The following is a 24,619-nucleotide window of genomic DNA, read 5'->3' on the forward strand; positions in this document are numbered from 1 at the left end:
TACCATGCAGACCTTCCCCTGTAACAAATACTGCCTGTAGATTGCTTTCCACAGTGTACTCAGAATCACTGTCCCTTGTTCTTTAACTGAAGCCCCACAATGCCAGCTAGTCTCCTAGTGGAATAGTTCAAATGTCTGACATCGGTCGGAGTTTGCCTCCCTAAAGAGTTCACATTATTTCCCCCTACGTGCATTAACTTGTATTTTGCCAAGTCAAATCTCATTTGTTATTTTCTTCAAGTCCCTTTATTAGGGAACTGTTACTGCTATGCATAAACCTCCCAATCCGTGGGGGATTGGTCCCTCTTTCCACATAGTGCTCCTTTTTGAGACTTACGCTGCACTGATGTGTGTCATTTTGTTGTCCTGTATGTAACTGGAGATGAAATTCAAAGGCATATCCAGCCCTTGAGAGAACCTAGATTCTCCTCTTGGGAGCAAGGAAAGTCAGAAAGAATGACAAACTCCTTGCTAAGAGGACTGTTACCCATGAACACAAGTTGGGGCCCCAGGCCTTTTCCAGTTTGAGAGGGATGGGGTTGAGGGAGTTGGGCAATTTTTCTTGGAAGCATTGCTTGGCCCAACCTGGAGAGATCAAATTCACCTTAGTCTAGGCCAGGGGTCGGCAACCTCTGGCACGCGGCTCGCCAGGGTAAGCACTCTGGCAGGCCGAGCCAGTTTGTTTACCTGCCGCGTTGGCAGGTTCGGCCGATCGCAGCTCCCGCTGGCTGCGGTTCACCGTCCCAGGCCAATCGGGGTGGCGGGAAGCTGCAGCCAGCACATCCCTCGCCCGCACCGCTTCCCACAGCCCCCATTGGCCTGGGACCGTGAACCATGGACAGTGGGAACCGCGATCAGCTGAACCTGGTGACACGGCAGATAAACAAACTGGCCCGGCCCGCCAGGATGCTTACCCTGGCGAGCCGCATGCCAGAGGTTGCCGACCCCTGGCCTAGACTCCTGGTCTAGGCCTATCTGATCTTTCTAATCACCAGTGGAAGTCATGGAACAGCGAGAAATTATAGAGGAGATCTCTACCCGAGGGTGACAAGGTCATGTCTGCTTCCCCTTTTAGTCTTTTTCTTCCATTAGGAATCAGAAAGACCAGGTTATACTGATACACAGCTCTCCTGTATCTATCATGGGAACCATCATATCATTTACCAGTGTCACTGCACCACATAATGGATGAAGGGCTCATTCCAAATCCTAATTCACTCACTTCACCTCATGGCCTGGATCCTGGGGAATTTACTATATTCTGCTATCTGGCTATATTCCAGGAAACCATACACACTGAAATATTTCTCCTGGAAAAGAAAAAGATTTTTTATGAGCAGCAGATACAAATCTATATCCGTATTTTGCCTCTATTGTTTCTATTTTGGACTATTTATTATACCTGAATGATACACAGTATTTGTACCGAGATAACTATTTCAGTTAGGGGTGTGATTTCCTTACTTAAATAATTATACCGGTACAAGTCCTTGTGTGGGTGCACTTATACCAGCATAAAGAAGCCTTATACCAGTGGAGCTTATTTCCCTTCCCTTATGGGAATGAGTCCTGGTCTACACTAGAAAATTAGGTCAGTTTAACTACGTCAGTCAGGAGGAGGAGCGGGTTCTTTAATTCACCAGTCACTGAGGACAGCATTTCTGGATCATGACTTCTTCCTTCTCCTGTATAAGATATCAGGGTGTGCCTGTCTTTGTGGAAATACCAGAGGCAGCTCACATTTTTCATGGGGCTTTTGTCCTCACTCCAGATTTTGTGCCCCAGGTCATGCAAACAGCAGTGACTAGTTAGTACTCCCACCTTATCCTTTACCATACTGCCTTTAAAGACACATATTGGGGCAGCAATGAGTGCTATTCTTGTACGTAGGGCGAAGTATAGGGAGATGAAGACATTAGTAAAAAGTGCAGGGCTCTATGTATTTGATGCCTCTAGTCCCATAAAATTTCTCTCTCAATATTATTATCATTGCAACATATATAACCCATCAGATTAGTACCTAGAGATTTCTACTCACCTGATTTTCTCTGTTCTTCTTATTACTCAACAACTAAATGTTTCACAAAGCCATTTCCTACAGAAATATTTATGTTCCCAAATGTTTATTGGCCCCTCTATCATGATCAAGATTTTATGAGCACTCTGTACACAACTCTGAATTAAATACATAATTCCTGATCTATCAAATCTTGGCTTGATGCTATGTTTGTCTACATTATACAGTAAGCCATTGTAGTGAGCTACAGAATGCCTTATAAGAAAACTAATTTATATAGTAAAGATATTTCTATCCAACACTGGCTTTGCAGGTTAGTGATTAAAGCAAGATAATGAGAACTAGAGAGATTCTGGGTTTAAATTCAGGCTAAGCCACTACTCACTCATTATATTGTGATCCTTGAACAACCATTTTATGTAATTTACACACAAATATGGACATTTGGATTTGTACCATCACATGCCAGGAAGAGGAGATCAAAAAAACACCTTGTAAATGTTACATATACACTTTTTTCACCACTTAATTAACATCTCCCACACCTGTGCACAGCTACAGAAAGGAATTCTCTCCCAATGCATTTTAACAGTTGGATTTTTTTATTCTGTGCTTGCAGCTGCTAGTCATAACCACTGATAAAATGATCAGACTGTTAGCTATTTCTAAGAGCTCTTTGCAAGCTCATTTGTTTCATCTTTAGTTATCCAGGCATTTTCCTTTCCTCCTTTTCATCATGAGCTCCTCTAATGATTTAGACCCATTACAGAGGGATCCAGTGGACCAGTTAGTCAGCCTCAGTAATCATTTATAATGTCAGAACCAGCTCTGATTAGCTTGAAAGTCCAGTGTTATTCCAAATTGGATTAATATGGTTGGATATTTTTGTTTCCCTTTTACCAAACAAAACAAATCTCATAAACAGAATCCAAGGAGAATTTCTGATTTAAGAATGTTCTGCAGTAGTAAAATAATGGAGAAGGTACTTTGTCAATACATCTCCTGCTCTTCCTAATCCGATTACTACTGAGACCCAAATAATCAGGCCTCATATAATTTCTTAGTTTACTGCCATTTTCACTGATAAAAGAGGGGCTTAAAGTTTAAAATCTTCAATCTTCTCTGAAACTTGTCCAGTCAGAGGCTGTTCAGGATGCACTGTGTAACTCAGCCACTGGGGAAAGCCTGGAGCTCACACGGTTTAAAAGCCATCAGCTAGCCCAATGGAGACTAACAAGATCTCATCATGAATTTTTAAAGGCTAGCAGCAAAGATAGGGGACTGGTTAGTTGCAGAACCAATCTTGTTTTCAGATAGAGGAGCACTTGGTATTTGAAGTTAGGTTTGGGCTGGTTCTTATATTTTCCATTCTGGAAGATGGAGAATTAGAAGACTTCCTCTGGAAGGGATCAATTGGTAAAAGTAGAAAATACGGTTGTAATAGGAGACAGAGCTATAACAAGACTAACTTTAAATCTGGAGCAATGTTTGTGTTTAGAGAATATAGCTCCTTAAAAAAGTCTAAAATGGAAGCCCTCCGAGTTCCCATCTAATTTAGTGGTGGTCAGTACTACTACTTTGGTCTACCTCCAGTCCTTATTGCGAGTGACATTATGTTAGCTTAACAAAGAGAAGGTTATTGGGTGACTTGATTACAGCCTATAATATCTATATGGAGAACAAATATTTCATAATGGGCTCTTCAATCTAGTACAGAAAAGTATAACGCGATCCAGTGGCTGGATGATGAAGCTAGACCAAATTGAGACTGGAAATTCATGTTGTAAATTTTTAAAGTTGAGAGTAATTAATCAATGGAACAATTTAGCAAGAGTCATGGTGGATTCTCCATCACCAGCATTTTTAAAATCAAGATTAGATGTATGTCCAAAAGATCTGCTCAAGGAATTATTTTGGGGAAGTTCTATGGCCCGTATTATACAGGAGGTCAGACTAGATGATAAAAATGGTCCCTTTTGGCCTTTGAATCTATGAATCTATGTTTGGATAGAATTTGAAAGCTACTGAAAAAATAAAAAACCAGATTTTCACCCTGAGCAATGTTCTAAAGAAAGAAAATCTACATGCTTTAAAGTTGTATCTATGGTTAAATGTAGGATAAGGTCATCTCCTCTCCCAATTTATACAAAGCAGGACAATCCACAGAGCCTCAGGTTTACAATAATTAAATCACAAGAATTCTCCCTCTGAAACCAGTAATCAAGGCAACATTTTTACAGAGCCAAATCCTGCAGTCTTTACAAAGGTAAAACTCCCAGAAAATACTGAATTGTTAAATTTTCTAAGGGAACTGTGCACATGGCTTAAGCAACGTCACTCGCATTGTATTTGTTTGTGCAGAATAAAGTATGTTTAGAAGGACTAAAAAATCATAAGCCATTTTTGCTAGGGCTGGTTGGTCCCAGAATAGGTTCCTATACAGGCCTCAAATAAAGGGCTTGCTCTGTCATTACCATAAATTACACTAGAATATTAGCACTGATACAGCATCTTTCATTAAAAAAATAGAAAGCAAGCCTTTCAGAAGGGTTGCCACTTGCCATTCCTTCTAGGTAATCAGATAGCTGTTAATTAATAAACCTGTCAGGTGAATCATCCTGCTCTGGTCATCATTATCCATTCTGTAATAGAATCCTGCTATCATCACCACTATCTGCCCCATAGCTTCCAGCTCAATTATCTTAATGCTATGCAAATGAGAGGCTCTCTTCATCATTAGCTTATAGCCCACGAATGTTAATAACATAATTGGGCCTTCAACAGGGTAATTAGACACGATTTCTTCCATTACTCTTACAAGGCTAATTATTGTTGATAGGAGAGAGGGGACAAGTCCCAGTGCTGCAAGCAAAGAGGGGCATCTGGTTAAAGCAAATATAGACAAAACATCAACAAGGTTAAACAATAGTTGAAATCTATAGCAGGGTCAGATGGGGGGGGGAAAGGACGATATCACTATGAGAAACATAGGAACTGCTGCAGAAATTGTCCGTGAGGCAGTAATTTAAAATATCATTCTGCTTGAAGATAGAGCTCTCATACACCGAACACCACAATAACATGATGCTTAACAAACCATTGGAAGCTAACATGAGGTACTCCTAGATGGGAGAGTTTGAAAGCTGGACCTTTTAACACCACATGTTTGTAATGCAAATGTATGGAAACAGGGTGCACAAAAGACAGATTGAAAACTGATCTGGTCCAAAATTTCTCATGTCAAGATGCTTAGGGGCCCAATTCTGGAACCTTAACTCAGGCAAATTCCTTTGACTTTTATAGGACTGTTCACTTGAGTTACTGCTACTGAACAATAGTAAGGATTGCAGACTCAGCGTATAAGATAGCATGTCTAACAGAATAAGATGCTCTTTAAAAGCCAGTGAGCAGGATGCATTCCAGAAATTTATTTACAATTTCTTTTTTTAAAATAAATACAACTCAATACCACATGCAGGAATTCAAACCATCATGCTCTTTGATGTCACTATAACTGAACTTCTAGTAATAGTCTCAAACTGAAATTAAAAGAACTGGACAGTGCATTTTCAAGCTGTATTTACATTTGTGACAAAGCTATAAAAACTAATGATTAAATTCTGCTCCAGTTATGTGTATGCAGCCCTCGTTACAGAGGTTACACAGGTGTAACTGGAGAAAGAATTCTGTCCTAAAGTTGTCTTTTTTTGGAAGGGGAAAGAGCATTAAAAAAAGTCTCTAAAAGCTTTCAAACACCTGCAACTTGTATTTGAGCTAAAAAATTCTTAAGTGTAATGCAGGCATCAACATTTCAATGCTTTATTACATAGCCCTAAGAAAGACAGATAATTGAAGTGAAATCTGAAGACTCCCAAAGTATGATATGGTTGAGGAAAAACACAGTTCTTTAAATTCTCTGTTTTTTGAACCATGGGGGCTGAATTCTTGTCTACTGCAAGTCCACTGACTTCACCGCAGTTACACTAGAGAGGAAGTTGGTCCTTTGTCCTTAGCCTGGGAATTAGTTTGTTAACTGTTCGGTCTTATATTTACTAACACTGGTGATATTTATTCATCAATACTTAAATCAAATGCCAAGTATTTTGTGGTCTGCTCTCTGCTAAACATTAACCTGATGTCCTGTGAGATGTCTCAGACTCATTAATTTAGAACATATCAGTGGGACAAGGTTTGTAGAGTAATATCTTTTATTGGACCAACTTTTGTTGGTGGGAAGTATAAGTTTTCAAACTACACACAAAGTTCTTTTTCAGGTCAGTGTATGTCCAATAAAAGATATTATCTTATGTACCTTGTCTGTCTCATATCCTAGGATCAAAAAGGCTACAACAAGACTACAAGCACACACATTAGTGGGATATTTATCAGAGTTCATATTATAAGGATTAGAATCCAAAGGTAATTTAATTATCTCAGTTTTGCTGATCTGTACAATGTGTAACACTGCTTTTAAGAAGCCCATAAGCTTCTTGGAAACAAATAGTTTTAGAAAAAAATTGGGATCATAGCAGGTCTGTATGGAAAAGAAGCAAACCTGGTTCAAAATTCAGCCTATGCCATACTAAGAGAGAAAAACAGCATTAATAGAGAACTTGTAAATATAAAGCATTTAAGGACAGAAAATATGAGACTTACATATCACAATCTTGCATCACCTATCCGAAGTGTGTGTGAAGTAGTACCAAATTAGAATAGTGGCAGTTTACATGTGTAAGTGACCGCATGAGATGCAAAGTAATCAAGAGTCAGGCCCAACGACGCTGTAAGAAGGGAAAAATGCTCCAACGATATCTTTCCTACAATAACAGCTGTAACAATATTTCTGACCTCAGTCTTAAATTATCCTGCACTTACCTGCTAGAAAATACTGAGCAAATATCTAGTTGCAAGGCAAACATCAGTAAATCCATTGGTGTTTTAATGTAGATTAGGCTTGTTAATCCTCATGGTAATAACAAACTAGTTTCCATTCAACATGCAGTATCACTTGACAGTTCTAACCATCCCATCTGAATTGTATTTGCTGCAGAAGGATGCATTCATCTTTCCAAATTTTCAGCTCTAAACAGACAATTTTAGGATCCTAAGTAAAAGCCACGTATTCCCTGCTCTGTAGGTGGATTTCACTGTGGCCCAGATTCTGTCAGCACTACTCGCTTTGAGTAGTGCCTTCCTCTAGGAATAGTCCCATTGATTACAAAGGAGTATTTGAGATCCTACTCAAGATGAGTACAGTTGGCAGAATCTGACCCTATGTTTTTATTCCCAAAGTTCTGGGAGCTGGCAGCCATGAGGTTCAAAGGTAATGTACATTTTTGACGTAGTTGCTTCAAAAGTAATTGCCCCTGTGCCCTCAAAGGCAGACAGCAAATGTAGTAACAGACTTTCATAAACTAAGTTTTAACCCACCCAGAAGCAAGGATGACCTTTCCACATTCACTCAGAATAATATTCACCAGACTTTTTCTAGCACAAACACTGGAGATAAAAGATAAAATGTCAACAGTCCAATATGCTGAAACTAATGGGATAGCCTTCCTTGTCCTACTACTGTTTCTCAGTTACTATGGGCTTCATCCCACCATTCTTACAGAGACAAAACTCCCATCAACTTAGTCAATGAGCATTTGGTCTCTTGCAGGATCAGTACCCAGAAGATTAGAATGCTACCTCATAATACATTTGATGTTTCTCCATCCCAATTAATATTTGCCAAAAAATTTTTTGGTTCCAGTCAATTCTTGCCTCGAGTTGCTTCCTTATGAAAGCTTTCTAAAACATCTACAATCAGACTAGCAAATATCAGATATTTTTGTTAATTCTAGAAGGGATGAGGAAATTAAAGATGAAAAATTAATCTTAAAAATTGCTGGCCTAGTTTTTCTAAGAAGAAATGATCAGATCTGTCACAGTAGAAGACTTCAGTACATCTTATGTTAGTTGATCAATTCTATCAATGCTACATTTCAAGAAATGGAGTGATGCTACATGACAACTTTGGGCATACAGCAAACTTAACTGAGACTGGCTAGTTAAAAGTAGCAAGTAAGCTTAGCTGAAATTTTCAGCCTGCACTTACTATTTCAAATGACAATGCCTAAAATAACATCTTGGGATACTGGCATCTCGTTGGATTCTGAGTCAAAAAGTCACCGAGACTAAAATTAATGTGGACCAAACCGGGAGACTTTGGTGAACCAAGTTCTGTGGGGTTAGTAAAGAGCTATTAGGAGTACACTTGCTGGCTCTGTCTGTCCTGATTTTCTGGTAACCTAAGCAAGGAGAGTTAAGGGAGGAAAAGTACAAATCAGATGATTAGACTAGCTGAATAAGAATACATTGCTTTTCCATTACCATCAACGGCAGCCTGTATCAGATGAGTTTCCAAAGCCAGCTATGCCCTCTAGCCACACTAGAACAGAGCCAAGAACAAAGGTGAATCTCATGATAACATGTGCAGCATCCTCCATAAGTGAAAGGGCATTATGAAGATTCAGAGACTCTCTACTGATTTTGTTATGCTTGATTCTAGATTCTGAACACATATTAATGGCTTTACCCCCAGACAGAGAGGCCCTGAAGGTGACAGCACAGGTGGGTTAGGTCTGGAGGCTCCCTGATGGAGGCTTCTCGGCCCTGCCTCACCCTCGCCCCAGCAAAGAGCAGGGGAGAAGTCTTTGAGATAGCCTAGAGTGGCTGCAGGAGAGACCAATCAGGGGCCAGATGGACCATATAAAAGGAACCAGGCAGCAGAGACAGAGCAGTCAGTCGCTGCCTAGAGCTCAAAAATGGAGGACTGGGGGGCTGGCTAGCTAGAAGAGCAGCAGGACCATGAACAGGTTAGTGCAGCTGGCTGAGCCCAGAAGACTGAGCCCAGAACCTAGCCAGAGCAGGTGAGGGTACCATGATGGTCCTCCTGATCTGGTTGAAGACTGAGCCCAGGAGAGGGCTGCTGAAAGGACACCAAGCGAGTGTACCAACATGGGCCCCTGGTGGGCTGTTAAAGAAAGCAGTGCCTCTGGAGAGGAAGCCTTGGCGCTACAGCCCCATATCAGGGCCATGAACAAGAACTAGAGACTGCATACCCCAGAAGTGGGGACAGCGTGTGTGACTCGGCCAGAGGGCTGAGTCACTGAAGACCCGCCAAAGAACAGTTTGGCCTCTGGGAGAGGTGCTTGCAAGAGGGGGTTGCCACCCCATTCAAGACTGAGTGATTGCAGGCACATATCGGCCAGAGAGCAGGCACCTGCAAGAGGTGGGCACCAGCACCGTTATGACAGGTCATACAGTAGCTGCATCAAGAGCTGCAGAAAGGCATCAATCTTTTTGGGGGGGAATGCTCAGATTTTTTTTTATCCACTAGTTCCCTTGGGAGAAATCGCTTCAACTGGGATTAGTGTTATTCTACCAAGGGAAGAGGTGATAGAATCTACTTTAGCAATAGAACAAAATTTAATCCTTTTATCCTTTGTGACTTTATAAAGTTTCAGAAAAGTTTGCTAGCAGGTCTCTTCTTCCTTGAGAACCATTTAGAATCTACATTATCTTTTAAAGATTCAAGAATTAGAACCGATTGTTTTCCCTTATGCTTTTTCATTTAGAGGGGGGTCTCTCTGGGGAGCATCAAATGACTTGCTGTATGTCTCCTCAATCTTCAGCATTTTAGCAATCTTCAAAATCAGTTTGTCCAAGTCACCTGAGTCAAAGAGTCTCGCAGTTTCCAGAGGAACAAAAGAGGAGGAGGAGACTTTCCCTTCCTATGAGGATGAAGGCGTTATCTTTCTGACTGGTTTCCTACCCTTGCCACCTTTCTCTCTCTTTGTCTGTTGTTTTTTCTTAGGAGGAAATGCTGTGGAGGACGGGAGACAATTACAAATGTTCTCTGGTGAAGAAGGATGATCCTTGACGGTGGATGGGGAAAGAGGAAGGAAGGAAAGGTCAAAAGCAAGGGTTGTCAGGTTTAGAGGTGCAGAGAAGGCATCATCATCTCATTTAACTACATGCATCTCTGTTGTAATAAAGATCCCTCGGACCCTGAATGAGGTGGGCTGGTGGGCTGAGGTGGCACCGAGCATTCTCTCTCTCCCCGGTGCTAGGCTGCCTGATGCTTGCTCACATGCTGAGGGTCTAGCAGATTGCCATATGTGGGCTCAGGAAGTAATTTTCCCCCATATAAAATTGGCAGTGACTTGGTAGGATTTTCGCCTTCTTCTACAGCATGAGATGCAGGTCACTTGCCAGGATCATCTGAGTACATCTCATTTAATATTTCCCTGCTATTGCAGGGGCCTCAGACATTGTTGTAAATAGGTCCCTCCTATTCTCTCCCTGTGACCCAAAATAACAGTCTCTTGGGGACTGCAATACCTTAGTCTAATGTGCAGGTGCTGGGTGGTACTGGTGGCCTGTGATACACAGCCGGACTAGATAATATGGTGATGCTTTCAGGCCTTAAATTCCATGACTTTATGACAGTATTCCTCATTGCTACTGGGAGTGTGAGGCATCACTCTTGCCGCACACTTGTTGTCTCCTGCTAAGGTGGCCAAGTCTGCAGGAAGCCAGAGTGAGACAAAGAGTGGAAAAAATAGATTCCCCTCTGCTATCCAGGCCACAGAAATCCACACCTCTCTGGGCAAGGAGCAGCTGCTGCCAGTTAAGGGGTTTGGGTGCAGTTCTCCTCACTAAATACAGGCAGAGCCCTACCAAATTCACGGCTGTGAAAAACATGTCATGGACCATGAAATCTGGTCTCCACCATGAAATCTGGTCTTCTGTGTACTTTTACCGTATACTATACAGTTTTCACAGGGAAAACCAGCGTTTCTCAAACTGGAGGGTCCCGACCCAAAAGGGGGTGGATGGGGGGTTGAAAGGTTATTGTAGGGGGGTCATGGTATTGCCACCCTTACTTCTGCACTGCCTTCAGACCCGGATGGCCAGAAAGTAGCAGCTGCTGGCCACGTATCCAGTTCTGAAGGCAGCACCACCAGCAGCAGTGCAGAAGTAAGGGTGGCAATGGGCGGCCAGAGAATGGTGACTGCTGGCCAAGGGCCCAGCACTGCAAGCAGTAGCACAGAAGTAAGGGTAGCAGAACCATACCATGCCATCCTTACTTCTGCGCTGCTGCTGCTGATGGCGCTGCCTTCAGAGCTGGACTCCCAGCCAGTAGCTGCCGCTCTCCAGCTACCCAGCTCTGAAGGCAGTGCTGCCACCAGCAGCAGCGCAGAAGTAAGGTTGGCAATACCATGACCCCTCTACAATAACCTTATGACACCCCCACTACTCTCTTTTGGGTCAGGACCCCTATAGTTACAACACTGTGAAATTTCATAATTAAATATCTGAAATCATGCAATTTATGATTTTAAAAATCCTATGATAGTGAAATTGACCACAATCCATTGTGAATTTGGTAGGGCCCTATATAGGGGATTAGTTGGTGCCAAAAAGTATCCAACTGAGCTGCCTCTGTGAATGCAAGTGGTCTGTTTATCTAAAGGGATCCCTGAATGTGACAGCAATGTATACAGCAATACATACATATGTTACATATATATGTAACAGGCTGGCAGTGTTTGCTTGAAATATCACACACAGTTAGCAGCTGTTGATCTTGCTGAGAAAGAATTATGTGGGGTCTGCTGACTCAGTGAGACAGATGCCCCAATCTCTAACACAGATATAAAGGAAGAGGAAGCAGATTTCTAGGAAAAGAGGATCTAGAGTGTGGGCTGAGTAAGGAACCCTGGAAGCAGCCAAACTTGGGGAAAAGGGCTGTGCTAATCTTTATCATTCTTATTGTTGTTGTTTTTTTTACTGATAAAGCCAAAGCCCAGTAAAGTGATCTGTTTGGACTTTGTATGCTATGTGGCCTGTGTTTATAAAAGATGTTTGGGAAAGGTGCCTGTTCACAATCGCTCTCTCTGTATCCCTGATGTTGGTGAAGATTATTATATTGGTTTAAATGTCTTGATCACCAAACTTTTTGTTTTTTTTCTGTGTTTTTCTTGTGAAAATGAGGAGCAAATCGGAAGAGAAATTATAACATTGACCTCTCCATCATTCATCACAGATTTTTGTATATCATCAGTTAAAAAGCATGCCTATTGTAAACACATATAATCCAGCATTTAAATTAGACCCATATTTTTAAAAATGCCCTTGTAACACTTTCCATGCCAGAATAATTGGGTCATTTTATGGATTCTCGATACAACTATTTGGGGACTTACCTTTTTCCTCATTAACAACGCAAAATATTAAGTCATTTACCTTCATTTCCATATCTATGACAGCTACAGAGGGTAGCAAGGAAACATTGAGAAAAAAAGAATTTGAAGTTCTGATCTTTACAGAAATATTTCTTCTGATAAAGAAAATGCATCTGTAGAATACATATTCAGTGATAAGTATTCTAGTCCATGTCTGGTAAACTCTCAGATAATGGCAGCATGGTAGGGTCACAGGGATTCTATTAGCTCAATTAACGAGGAATAAGATAAGGCTAACACCTAGCTCTTCAAACGGCTAAAAAATAGAGCTGGTAGTAATGGAGTTATTAACCTTTGCCAGCCATTGAATTTTGCTGCTGATTCAAACTCCATTTCCTAGTTCAGGCCTCCATTAATAGGCTGTTTATTATCCCTAATCCACATTGGGATCAGCTGCAGAAATATGAAAGCTCCATGTAAAGATCAAATGATAAAAAAAAAAATCCCTGTTTTGCATTCTATTTTTTTTCTTTTGTTCTTAATATATTCCAAGATTCTTTTTTAGGAAATAAGTACAACATTATCCTTGTTCTAAGTTATTGGCATACAGGCTATTATTTATCAGATGAAAAAGAAGTTGAAAAATATTAGATAAAAGTGATGTAACTGGAGATACAGCCATATCCTTTTGAAATCTGATCAAGAAGCAATATGATCTCCAAAATAAACTCTCTAGTGTCATCTTTAAAGTATTTTCTGCATTGGTAAAGAAATTTTGGGATTTGACAACTGGGAATTTGGTGAAGTATACCATAAATCTCTATTCATTTTATTGTTAGCTCCTCCTTCCAACTCACCCAATTCTTGTGTCTATTTTGTTCACCTGTTTTGTCCTATCTGACATTGGGTGCTTTCTGGGGCAGGGACTGGGACTGTCAGCTTTGTTACTTGTGTAGTACAATGGGGCTCTGATCTTTGATTCAGATAAATACAATAGCAATATAAATCTCTCTCTCTCTCTGTATATGTGCAGTGAGCCCCGCCATTTGATAGCAGCATCATCAACCAGGTAAAGAGCCAGTAGCCTACTGTCAAAGTAAGTCAGCTGGCACCCATCAAGGATATGCATCATAGTCTTAAGTTGACCGCATCTACATCACGGGTCATTAAAGAAACCCCATTAGAAAAGATTAGCCAAACAATTGCCATGTCCTGTTCGAAACCGGTTCAGAGATAACCACAGGTGCCTTGACAGGTCAAAACCTGGTGGACAGATGCCTGGGTTGGTGACAAGACAGTGATTAATGACTGTCATGGCAGATCACTTGTTATGCCAAGCAGATTCCACCGTCATATCCTGTGGTGGCATAAGTGACCATAAAGGTAATTTATCAGCTATCAGTGTAGCAGAACGTTATGTATTGACGGCTTTGACATCGTTTCACATTTCTCGGATGTTCAACATGGCTATGCAACATACCTACATTCTAACGTATCTGATGCTATTCCACTCTCTTCCTCCAGATTTTATCAAGTGATCTAGGTTGGTGGCTTTTGGACTGCCAAAATATATGAGTCACCAACTTTGCACTGGGACCTCCCAACACTTGATCATGGTGGTGGAAGCGTTAGAGGGAGAGAGAGACTGTATCAAGGCACACACATTCTCAGCCACTTTAACACACGGCCAACATAAACCAGACCACAGGATCACCAGTGGTATAAAGTCCACCAGAGGGAGGCTGCAGTGGCACAAGGTGGTCACAACTTCCTTTCTCTCAGGGATTTACAAAGAGCTAGAGCTCACAAAAAGTGAGCAGCCCAGACTAGGGAGCTGTGCATGGCCAGGGAATCTAGGAGATGCATGATTTAGAGCATCCCAATACCTGGCTTGGCCTGCATGTTTCCCACAGAGCTCACAGCAGAAATGAAAGGGAAGCCACATCTTTAATGAAGGATGCTAACATGCCAATAGGAACTGTAGCAGGAATCATGTTTTAGCATAAAAATAGCATGGCGTTTAATGGAGAAAATTTGTTTCCTCTTGCTCAGATAAATCAAATGGATTATGGATTATACTTGAACTTAAATAAATAAAAACAGACATTTTTGGATTGAGTCCATGCATGGAAAGATATAGTCTAAAAATAAATTATTAGGAAAGTTATGAATGGTAGAATACAGGGGTTTTGACTTACCACCTCAATATTTACAGTATAATCAATAATAATAAGGTAACAAAAAGAGGGGTTGTTTTACCAGTTTTGAAGCGTGGGGGAAAAGGCATTGATAACAGGCATATAATACAGGCTTATTGGGTCTTGAGCTAAAGGGTCTTATCCTACTTTTTTTGAGTCCATATACACTGAATCAATATATGATATTCATGACGCAAAGCAATTTTTCAGTGCATCTTCAGTGAAATGGGAAGTTCTATTCCTTAGCAAGCACAGACAAATGCAGTCAGTTTGTAGACAAATGTGCTCTCATACACTCAGTTGATGTGACTGTGATCACTGTCATTATATTTAGAATTGACTGAGACAAGCTGTGCACCAGTTGGGAGCTGAAGTTAATAACAGGAGATATATAATAGTAATAGCCTACATTGTTGCTGGTGAACTTTATTTCAGCTGTAAGTTTGGCAAAGAGCTGTAGCTCTGTTTTATTCAATGTGTACTTTTGTAGAAAATCCAAACTTGATATTTTCATTTGGCCTGTGGTTTTCTCTAGATTGTTTGGAGAACAATTTGCCCCCCAAGACCTAGTTCGTAGAGGTTTTACTGTATCTTAGAAACATCCAGAGTTGTACAATCTACTTTCCATTTTAGCTTGAGTAATAAAAGAACAAGAACAAGAGCTAGAACTGACATTTGCACCTGCTTTGATAAAGGACTACACTGAACCCTTAACACCAGCAGTCCTGAGCATCTGATGCTAACCTGTAACTATATCTGAACTCTCATTTACTGCAGACTCTCAGGGGTTAACAGTCTTCCTTTACTAGGAGGCTGAGACACCACTAATAGATTCAGCTTCTTATTTGCCCTAAAGGCTGCCACAGTTCAACACGATTAGGATCCTGTCCACTTAAGCTATAACTGCATCATAAGGAGGAGTGTAGAAGGCAATGCATGTGTTCTCAGAGTACAGGAAGACTGGTGCTACAGGAGGACATATCTGTCTGATAGAATACAGGTTTCCCTGCACCAGTCTGCAGGCTAGTCTTGCTCTATGGTAAATACTAATTTTTTTAAAAAAATCTAATACCTTAGATTTGCAACGTGAAAATGAATTATTTTCCTCCTTGTTCTAGGGCAGTTCTTTGGATGCAGTGGTGGATGCTGTATTCACTTTTTTTATTATTACATTTTAACAAACTTTATAGCCCATTTTGTTTGTTTTCAAATAACTTTATTTTCTTTCTTTTTTTCCATCAGTTACTAGGTTTGTTTCTCTTTCTATAAGATGGAGGAGTCAGGAGACTGATCCCGCTCAATGGTGTATAATTTAGTATTATGTGCACTAGGTATATGTGGTGGGAGTCTGATAAAACATAGTATTTGAACACTAACCATTTATTAGTTCTAAGGACAGATTTACGACTGACAACCAGACATAAACTCTGTTTTCTGATCAGCCAAAGAGGTCTACTTTGAGTTCAAAACACAGAGTAACGTACCCTTCAACAAATAATTTGTTTACTGATGTGCCTAGATTTTAATAATAAACTTGATATATATGTAAATTTATTTTAATTTAATTTCATCTACAGAGCCCTCCTAAAATGAGACTTTGTAGGTTTTTTCTGTCTGATTTAGTTTCTGCATTCTATTCCCAGATTGATTTCAGGCTATAATTCTATCCCGATTTTCTACTGATGTCAAAAACACCACCACTGCAGATAGTGTTTTATAACTAGCATCACAAGAGAAACTGAATTACAGCCCTGCTATCCCATGCTGCTATATGTCCTTTGTTTATAATCTCTCTTTCTTTCTGTATATACCTTGTACTTCAGTTTCATGGAAAAAAATGAACTCCAAAATCAATCAGTTAGCATGATATCTGTTTTTGTCCCTTACTTCAACCCCTGTGTAAAACAGTAAAAGGCCGAAGTCTGTACTGAAATACATACATGCAGCTTCTATTAAAGCCGATGGGAGTTGAGTGCATGGATCACAGTGGAATTTTCACACCTAAGCTTTTATACACCAGCCACTGTTATGTGCATTATTAGGCCCTAATTCTACAAACATGCACAGTGAATTAAATGGGAATATTCACATGCATACATCTACTTATAAGTAGGGCTCTGTGTCTGTCATGGAGATGGCGGAAGTCATGGATTCTGTGACTTTCCGCTACCTCCGTGACTTCTGCAGCAGCCAGTGTGACTGACTCCAGGGCCGCCCAAGGAGCTGGCCCAGGCAGCCCCGGGGACAGCCACACCAACTGCTGCTTGAATGGCTCCGCACACAGGTGCTGCTGGAGTGGCCCCGGGGCAGCGGTGGGAGGTGGGGTGGCTGGAGCAGCATCAGGGGGTGGCCCCAGGCAGCCGGCCCTGGGGACCGCCCAAGCGGTGGCTTGTGCAGTTGGCCCCAAGGTAGCGGTTGGCCTAAGTAGTGGTCCCGGGGGCAACGGGAGCAGTGGCAGGTGGGCTGCCCTGGGGTCAGCCATAGCAGCTGTGGCTCAGTGGCCCCCAGCAGTTGGTGACACTGGCCACCAAGCCCCCCACCCCCCAAGCAGCGGCCGCCCTGGTCCCCCCCAAAACGGAGCCCCTTCCCCCACCCGGCCTCCAAGAGCAGCACCACCCACCAGCTAAGATTTAGTCAGGGATATATAGTACAAGCCATGAATTTTTGTTTATTGCCCATGACCTGTCCGTGACTTTTACTAAAAATTGTAGCCTTACTCATGGTCATGTACACAGACTCAGTCCCTTCATTGTTTTTGTTTATGAATGCACCTTCCAGGAAATGCTATTATTTAAACTAATCTAACACAGGTTTAAGCATCCTCTCCTCTTTATCTCAAGTCATCAGGAAACTGGTTTCTCTTTAAAAATATCTGTTTTCAATAATGTTTCTATACCAAAGACTTTATACGAAAACAACACACTCCCTTCTCTTTACCTGCCACATCCACAATACCTCCTCTCCCAATTCAATCCTATCCTTTCACCTCCTTCCACTGTAGTCTTGGATAGCAGCCATATGGAAAAACAGCTGGGGGAAGGAGAGATTTTGCCAGTTTAGTGTTGTGTTAAACATTTTTTTGCATGTGAATTTCCTTTTTCAAGGTTAGCTCTGGAAGTGTAGGAGCTAAGAATGTCTAACATGTGCTTTTGTGATGGCCACCATCTTGGTCAATACCAAAGTACTGGAACCATGGACCTCCTGAGGTGAAAGCAGGAATGTTAACAGCTCGAACTGAATAGCCAGGAACTCTTGCTGAGAGCTGTAACAGACTCCCATCCTCTGCAGACCAGGCCCAGAGAGTGCCATATATTATTTTCTCAAGAGGTTATAACAGTTCTTTTATGATGTTTGAGTAGTTTCTGCCCCAAGAACTCACATCCCTTATGCCATGTTCCTGAACATTATTTTAATAAGCTAAAATCAAATACAGACATCACATTGTCTTTCATTATTCCACATAAAACAAAAAGACACTGATCTCATAGTGAGGTCCCAGCCATACTAATATAATTCTAGGAGATCACACTTACACAGATGTAAGCAGCTATAATTTACACCCAGCTCTAACAAAATATACGCACTGCATATAGTCCAAATTTAACCCCTTCTTGGGGTCTGGCTTTAATGATAAACCATCACAAAACAAATCTCAACCTCAGCTTGCTCCCCAAGTTTGGCTGTCCTAGGGTTTCCCTGTAGGACATCTCTGTTCTAGCCTCTCTCTCTCTCTCTCTCTCACAGAGAAGCTCCAAACCCTTTTTATTTCTCTGGCTGGAGTTAACAACATTCATCTGTCACTATGATTCCATAGTAATTATCCTGCATCTTTATGCAGGGCTCAAGCACCTGTCATTGGGATGACTCAGAAGGGGAGCCCTCATTCCTGTACAAAGCCCTAGAGTCTGTTATAACTGGCATAATAGCCAGACTCTGTTTTAAAATTTTCAAAGTAATAATGAGGCACCTAGTATAGGTATCTTCTCTAAACTTGCAGGGTGGGATTTTCTGAAGCCCTCATCGTTGGCCTAACTCTGTTCCCACTGAAATCAATGGTAAAACTCCTATTGACTTCAGTGGGACCTGAGTTCTTTTGAAAATCCTTCCCTTAGACTCCTGGCTCAATCAAAAGAGTGGCTCACCTAAAGAAGGAGCATTTACCCATACAAAAATGGACTCTTCAATAAGCCAAGAAAAAACAGATAAAAGGAATCAAATGCTTCTATGAGAATCAGACTTTTTTTCTCTCTCATATTTGATTAAAGTAGGTAAGAATAACAAATAAACAAAAATACATATTGTTATTTAAAACATTTTTGAAAGTCTTACCTGTTCGGAATAATTCCTGCTCTTTCCATCTGTTCTGCCTGATCTAAATCTTTTGGGAAACCATGTAGCACCCAACCATCAGTCATGCAGTCTAATCTGTTGAGACGATCTGCCAGTAACTTTAAAACGATGTTGTCTGGGACTGGAGAGGATTAAAAAAAACAACCCATCACTTATTTTGTTTGTCAAATCTCAGCACTAAGCAGACAGCAGAATGCTTCTTGTTAGCCTGTGAAGTGAATTTAGATTCAAAAAAGTTATTAATGTTTGAAAGCTGTAAGCTTTTTGAGTAGGGACTATCATTTACTGTGTGTGTACACTGCCACAATGGGGCTTCAAACTTGTTGAGGCCTTCAGAACAATCACAATATAAATAATAAATACTGCCTACATAAGCATGCAGAGTAATTTTTCTCATAAACAGTTAGCTATGTATATCTAGATTATCCATATTTTAGCTCTCTACTGTGTGACATGACCACATAAGATCTGCACAGGCAATGATGTAAATTGGAATAAATACCTACGTTGTAAAAAAATATATATACGTATTTGAACATATTCAACATAGCAGATCATAGTGGCTTCTCTACAGCAGTTCCTTAGTGTATATTCTGGCCTTAAGCTTTCCTGTAAAAATAATTATTATTTTCTAGTCTTTGACCAAAAGATCAATTTCCAAATGTGATACAACTGTGAACTGTTGCAGTGTTGTCCTCCTCAGCTTGCAGAGTTCTAGCGCCTCTGTTGCTGTTTCTGTTTACAAGGCTCTGATCGGTTTCACAACTGCTCTTATTTAACAAGGTAAACCTTTGTTTTAATTTTATAGGACGGAGGAGAATGGAGGGATGGATCAGTTTTCACTATACCCTTCATAATCTAAACTATTTCAATTAAGATACTCCATTATCATTGCTTATTCCTACTGATTTACTGAAGAATTAAATTAGTGGACTGAACAAGGACTTTTGCCAAACTTCCAAGGGCTGATCTGATGTATTCGGTTTAGAAGCAAATACCCAACTAGCCCCATGGAAGTGGTTAGGGAGCATGATCAGAAACACCCATTAGGAGTCATTTTATGGGCAAACATCCAAAACAATTTTTAAAAAGCAGAGACAGTGCCTCCTCTTGTATTTTGCACAGTGTCTAGTACATTAGGGGTCCTATCGGAAACAAAGAAAAATAATGGATTGCCACATAAATCCATAACATGGAACATCGATATTTTATTATTCGCCCTGCCATAGCATTTGCATACAACAGCACAGTGGGAAGTTTTCATACCAGAGTATGTGTTTCAGATCTGTAATGCTGGCACTCACCTTTGCAGCAAATGGACAGATGCACACCTGTATTTCAGTTGGGTATGTTACCATTGACACGATACTATCACAAGTGCTGGGTACTACAGGGCACACTGAATAATCCATGTTTCTAGCGATTTTTAAAGAATGGACTCTCCATTGCATCCCAATTTCTATTCTCAAAATTTCAACATCATCCACAAGGGAAAAATCCCTTCAGTCTGAGTTGTTGGGAAGTCTTGTTTCTATTGACTTTTGTAAATCTGTGATAGCTGCCACTCCATTTCCAGCACCAGTACATGCTGATTCTCTCATTTTTCAGAGCCTTCAACCCTCAGCCATGAAATTCACCACTTCTCCTTTTGGAATTGAATCACTGAGTTTACAGAATTGCTCTCAGGCTTCAATGTACCAGCAAAAATTAAAGAAAACCATAGGGAGTTAATTAAAAAACTGATTAGTGTATTAATTGAGGATACGCACCTCACACTAACAAGTTAAGGATAGTACTCTTCTCTAAAAAGCATCTGCTAAAAGAAAACTGCAATGGAACATAATATTTTCCAGTCACCTGATCCCATGTAAAATGACGAAATCACAAGAGGTACTTCCGTAAAATGCCAGAATGAAGAAAGAAGCAGCCACATTGTCAGACTGATGATATATATAACAAGAGGACAATCAGAGCTGTATCCAGAGACACAAGGAATAGACACTGGTTGGTTTTTGGAGGGCGAGGAAATAAAGATAAATTCTTTATTTTTTCCAGGAGTTTCACAGATTAACACAAAACTGAAAAAGCCCAGGACAAAAATTAAGAACTCAGCTAAAGAGAAGCGATGGAAATTTCTTCCTGTTCCCTGCATCTCTGGCTCGAGGACTGGACTTTCTGTCTTGATATTCATGACGCCTGCAGTAATCATCTTCAAAATGGGTTTACACAGATGCCCAATTCATATCAATGGAAATTTTTAAAGATTCCTTAAAATGTTTCACCACTACTTCATAAAGGAATTAAGTGATACTGGCCTGACTCTTCACTGGAGCCCCATTACTCATGTAGAACACCTTTTCATGCAGGATTCCAGAGGCAGCACCTGGCCAGAGCTCTCGCTGGCTCCAATAAGGTGACCAGGAAAACAGAGGGAGCAGCATAAGGCCTGGAAGATGGTACAGAGGAACAGGCTGGTACACAGCATCTCCAAGCCTCCAGCAGATCTCAGAGATCCTCCGATTTAAGGTGCCAAGACTCTGCTTCTTGCATAGTGGGAGGGAAAACCCCCAAGCCCTAAAGCAAAAATTCAAAAGAAACTGTGAAGGGAACATTGTGGAATTATTCCTGGCCCTGGCCACCTTCCACAAGTCTTTAGTTTGAGCGAATGATCAGATTCCAATTCTTAGGTGACGGTTTCTTTTGGCCAGAGTGTAGCAGCCATAAGATAAAAAGGGAAAATTCTACTATAGGGTGAACCAACAACCTATCAGTTAATGGTGTGACTTTTGTGCAATGTACTAGACATATCTGCAGTGATGAAGAATATATCAAGTATATCGTGAAACACTGCTAATTTCAATGCCATGTCACCAGATAAGAGCAACACAAATGGATAGCCATGAATCACTTTATATATTCAGTACAGTACATGTGTACATAAACACACACCAGTATATATGTTTACATGTTTTCTTGTGTCTCTAAGTTTGATGGTGAAAAATGAAGCATAAACAAGTCAGAGAGCAGGTTCTACTCCTGATTAGAAAACATAACTATTACTTTTATACAATAAGGGAAGATAGCTTGTAGGCTGTTCAATGGCATTACAAAGTACATCAGCCACCCTGGAACAGAAAAAGTCACAGTTAAAGCAGCTGCTTTAAAACTGTAACATCTGTGGCAGACAAAAAAAAGAAAGAAAGAAAAAGAAATCCATATTATTCTTACTTCTCTGTGGTACAAACAGTGTAGTAGATAATGAAGAACTGTGGGGTATGGAATTCCTTTTCACTCATGTGGAACTCTCTGATGATTGTGAGGGAAATTACTAACCTGTAATTGGAGTGATACACAGTCTCTAGATAACTAGCCTTGGATCCGCTGGCCTCAAGTGTATGACCAAGAGTGCTTGCTAGCAAAGTAGAATTTAGAGCCGTTCTGATGAGGCAGTCAATCTACATGCTTTAGGGGGATTATGAAGCACATGAGCTTTGAATAATCTTTTTTTTTTTTTTTTTGCAACCTAAACTTGTGTGAGTTTCCAACTCTGTCTCTGACAGTTGGGCAAATGAGGCTCTAGAGAGGTTTCTTATCTTTATAGAAGTCCAAATATAAGAGAATTTTTTGTGGAGATTGTTGGCCAAGAAGGATGTCCCTATTAAGTATCGTGGAAACATATCTCCCTTAGCTAGTGAGATCAAGACGCAGAGATGAAGTTCAGCCACTAGCACAGAATCAGCAAGGCAGCAGAACCACAATGATGTCTCTACATTGGGATGGGGTAAGTAGCTGTGTACAAGGAACCATGGGTGCTCCATAATCTGTATACGTGGCAGAGCTGGGCTGTCCTCTCACAGAAGTGCAAAGATCAAGAATTTATACTGGTCCTGAAGAAAGAATAGAGGAATATCCTTAATATCTTCCAACAAAGCATATGTAGAAGATCTCCAGCAATGGCTGGAAGTTGAAGCTAGACAAACTTGGACTGGAAATAAAGCATACATTTTTAAGAGAGAGTGTAATTAACCATTGAAACAACTTACTATGGGTCATGGTGGATTCTCCATCTTTGGCCATTTTAAAATCAAGATTGGATTTTTTTTTCTAAATGATCTGCTCTAGGAATTATTTGGAGGAAGTTCTATGGCCTGTGTTGCACAGGAGGTCACACTAGATGATCACAGGGGTCCCTTCTGGCCTTGGAACCTATGAACATGGTGCTATGTATGATAAGTACCAATGGGAGTCCCTCATCTCGGAACCATACGTTGCATTATCTGCATTATACTGTGATGTTTAGCCAAGGAAATATACTCTTCGCTTTACTGTCCATTCCTGCCAAATCAGTATCAATGCTTCATGCCAGAAAACTTAGCATGTCTCCATTATCTCACAGTCATTGACACAGTGGACACATGACCTGTATCATACAGCTGAACTCCTTGAATTAGACATGAAGACTGAATCAATCTCTTGACCTAAGAGGCTAATCCAATCAATTGAAGGATGAGGCACGTTGGCAGGGCGGTGTGGGTAAAGTGTGAACTGCTGCTCTTTGTGCTGTAATCATTCTGTGAATAACAAGAGAACTTCAGTCTCTAGGATAGTCAATCAGCACTTTTCATGAGTCCTAGTTTTCAGACATTAGAGTACAGCGCAGACACTCATGATCAGAAGACAACATAGAACATTTAATGCATGTAACCACATACACTTGCAGCAGTCTGCTGTAGACAAAACAGTAGGACAAGTTGATGGTATACAAGGGAAGTCATGAGCCTGCCATTCATCCCAAAGGACTGCAAACTTTCCCACAAAGTACCTACTGGTGAAACTCATGGGAATGTGGCCTATAAGTTTGCTCCCTTCACACAAGAAAAGAGAATAGAAGTGCGGATCAGTTAACAACATTTTATCTTTATTGGCTGTTAAAGGTAAAAGGGGGGAAGGATAGCTCAGTGGTTTGAGCATTGGTCTGCTAAACCCAGAGTTGTGAGTTCAGCCCTTGAGGGGGCCATTTAGGGGTCTGGAGCAAAAATCTGTCTGGGGATTGGCCCTGCTTTGAGCAGGGGGTTGGACTAGATGACCTCCTGAGGTCCCTTCCAACCCTGATATGCCATGATTTTATGATAGCAAAAAAGAAGTGGTACATTAAGGGCAGAGGTGCTGAGGCTCAGTAGAGGCTGTGTAAATGATGTTGTGGTGGAAGGTTTCTCTCATGAAGACCTACAGAGGAACAGTGCAATCAAGCATTTCTCATGCACATCAGGAAGGAAGGAAATATATTACTTGGGAGGCTGCAATGTATTACACCCCTTTATGCATGCAAGTTCAAGTGCTTCCTCAGAGATACAGTAAACTTTATTAAATCACCTTGCCAGTCAGCTCCAGAGTGAAACACTGGAGCAGTGGTTCTCAACTCAACTCAACTAGCTGTGTGCTAGAAGCCATTGGGCTGCCTGGCACGGCAGGATCCGGAGTCAGGGCTGTCAGCCAGCCGTGCACAGTGGGATCTGGGGTCCCTGCCACCTGGCCTGCCACCCATGGTTCCACTCCTAGCCCCACTCCATGGAAGGGTCTCTGGGTGGGAGGTCCAGGGCATAGAGGTCTGTGAGGTTGGGAGGGAGGAAGGAAGGAAGGAAGGAAGGAAGGGAGGGAGGGAGTGCGGGGGGGGGGGGGAACTGTGGTTCTCAACCTGTGGCCCAGGTAACACATTGTGGGCCACATATGTTGAGAACCACTGCATTAGAGGGTGCACATAAGCCAAAACTCTGGATCCACTAAGGATACTTTTGTAGAACTGGTAAAATTTACATGTT

The 24,619-nt window shown here is 41.1% G+C and overlaps 1 protein-coding gene across 2 annotated transcripts in view; it reads right to left on the bottom strand.

Moving 5' to 3' along the window:
- The window catches only part of AK8 (adenylate kinase 8), a 109,943-nt gene that overhangs the window by 29,035 nt on the left and 56,289 nt on the right, over window positions 1-24,619 (bottom strand). For both annotated transcript variants that reach the window (XM_032779218.2, XM_032779226.2), the window contains one exon: window positions 18,780-18,921. In XM_032779218.2, the coding sequence (XP_032635109.1) occupies window positions 18,780-18,921 (142 nt within the window). The remainder of the gene's footprint in view (window positions 1-18,779; window positions 18,922-24,619) is intronic.

Source organism: Chelonoidis abingdonii, chromosome 24 (assembly GCF_003597395.2).
Source record: "Chelonoidis abingdonii isolate Lonesome George chromosome 24, CheloAbing_2.0, whole genome shotgun sequence".
NCBI classification, from domain to species: domain Eukaryota; kingdom Metazoa; phylum Chordata; order Testudines; family Testudinidae; genus Chelonoidis; species Chelonoidis abingdonii.